The 1,513-nt window shown below is 56.0% G+C and overlaps 1 protein-coding gene across 2 annotated transcripts in view; it reads right to left on the bottom strand.

The window, feature by feature from the left end:
• The window catches only part of LOC100955876 (centromere protein S), a 21,921-nt gene extending 20,695 nt beyond the window's left edge, over nt 1-1,226 (bottom strand). For both annotated transcript variants that reach the window (XM_023515227.1, XM_003793263.3), the window contains exon 1: nt 1,081-1,226. In XM_023515227.1, coding sequence (XP_023370995.1) covers nt 1,081-1,128 — 48 coding nt within the window. In that variant the 5' untranslated portion in view covers nt 1,129-1,226. The remainder of the gene's footprint in view (nt 1-1,080) is intronic.
• Nucleotides 1,227-1,513: the final 287 nt, after the last annotated feature.

The raw sequence follows: 1,513 nt of genomic DNA, 5'->3' as shown, positions 1-1,513 counted from the left end.
AGCCCAGGAGTTGGAGGTTGCTGTGAGCACGATGCCAAGGCACTCTACCCAGGTGGATAGCTTGAGGCTCCGTCTCAAAAAAAAAAAAAAAAAAATGTTAAACTCTCCGAGTGTGATTTAGAAATGATATAGGAGCATGCCCTTATTCTTGAGTGATACATACTAAAATACTGAAAGTTAAAGGTATAGGGCGGCGCCCCCATAAACCGGAGGTAGCAGGTTCAAACCTGGCCCCGGCCGAAAACTGCAAAAAGAAAGTTAAAGGTGCAATAACAAGACATCTGCAATTAATTCTCAAATAATTCAGAATAAAAAGGAAATACAGCAAAATGCTAAAAATGTGGTGAATCAAAGTGAAAAGCATCTGGGTGCTTAGTAAACAATTCTTGCAACTTTTCTGGAGGTGTGAACTGCTCAAACTAAAAAGGGCGGGTACGCAGCGGCTGAAATGTAGCCCTTTACGGACAGGGATCTCGCACGTCCTGAGCTCATCGTCCTGAATTCAGCCCCTCCTCTTTGGCTGCCGCTCCGGGTCTCACGTCCGCACGGCGCCATAACGTTCTGATTCTGCCACCCGGAATTCCCGTTGCTGGAATCCCCGCAACTACCCAAGAGGTGGTTACTCTTAACTCCGATTTTATACAGAAGAAAACTGCGTATGAGCCAGAGCCAACACAATCACCCGGTGGCGGGGCCGAGATTCGAACCCGACCCCGAATGAGTTCTGGGCCGGCCTGCCTGGTCTGAATTCGGCCTCTACGGAGCGCTCCGGGGCCAGCGCGTGACCTGGATTCCCCCTTCCACCCTCCCCACGACCCCGCGTGAGAGGGGAAGGCCGTCCGATGCCCGCGCCGGAGCTCCGGGGACCTGCCTCCTTCCCTCACCGCGCGGCCGGGTACAGCCGCGTTGCCCCGGAAACCGTCTCCCAGCACCGCGTGCGGCGCCGACAAGCGCGTGCGCAGACGGCGCGAGCGGCTGACACCTGGAAGGAGGCCCCCCCCAAAAGTTGACCGAGGCCACATTTTCATGTCCCAAAATTCCGTCCATGCCAAGCCCACTCGGGACCTTCTTTTCCTGTACCTGTTGGTAAGAGAATTGCTGCTGCTCCTCTGCCGTTTCCTCCTCCATCACAGCCGGCAGCCTCAGGCAAGCAAGAGAGGGCAGAAAGGGGCGGTGGCCCCGACGCCTCAGTCGGATTTTCCCGCGGGAGCGGGAGCGACGGGCCGCGCGGGGGGACAAAGCGCGAAGCAACTCCCCGCCTCTCGCGCGCCCTCTAGTGGCGACTATGGAGCGAAACCTTCGCGGTTGGCTTTCGGTTAGAAGGCCCGGCTAGGCTGGGGCGAGGCTGGGGCGTAACCGCGGGTCCCTGCTGTCCCCCCAGACCCTGACTCTGCGCCTGGCAACCAGCCCTCCGCAAAAAACGTGCGTATAGGCACAGAGTTTCGTTTGTTTTTTATTTTTGGCGGATATGGGGATCTTACTACATGATGTATACTATTCTTAAGCTCTTCTC

This window comes from Otolemur garnettii, unplaced genomic scaffold (assembly GCF_000181295.1).
Source record: "Otolemur garnettii isolate 467f Iridium unplaced genomic scaffold, OtoGar3 scaffold00067, whole genome shotgun sequence".
Taxonomy (NCBI): domain Eukaryota; kingdom Metazoa; phylum Chordata; class Mammalia; order Primates; family Galagidae; genus Otolemur; species Otolemur garnettii.
This window is presented reverse-complemented; position numbering and strand designations above follow the sequence as displayed.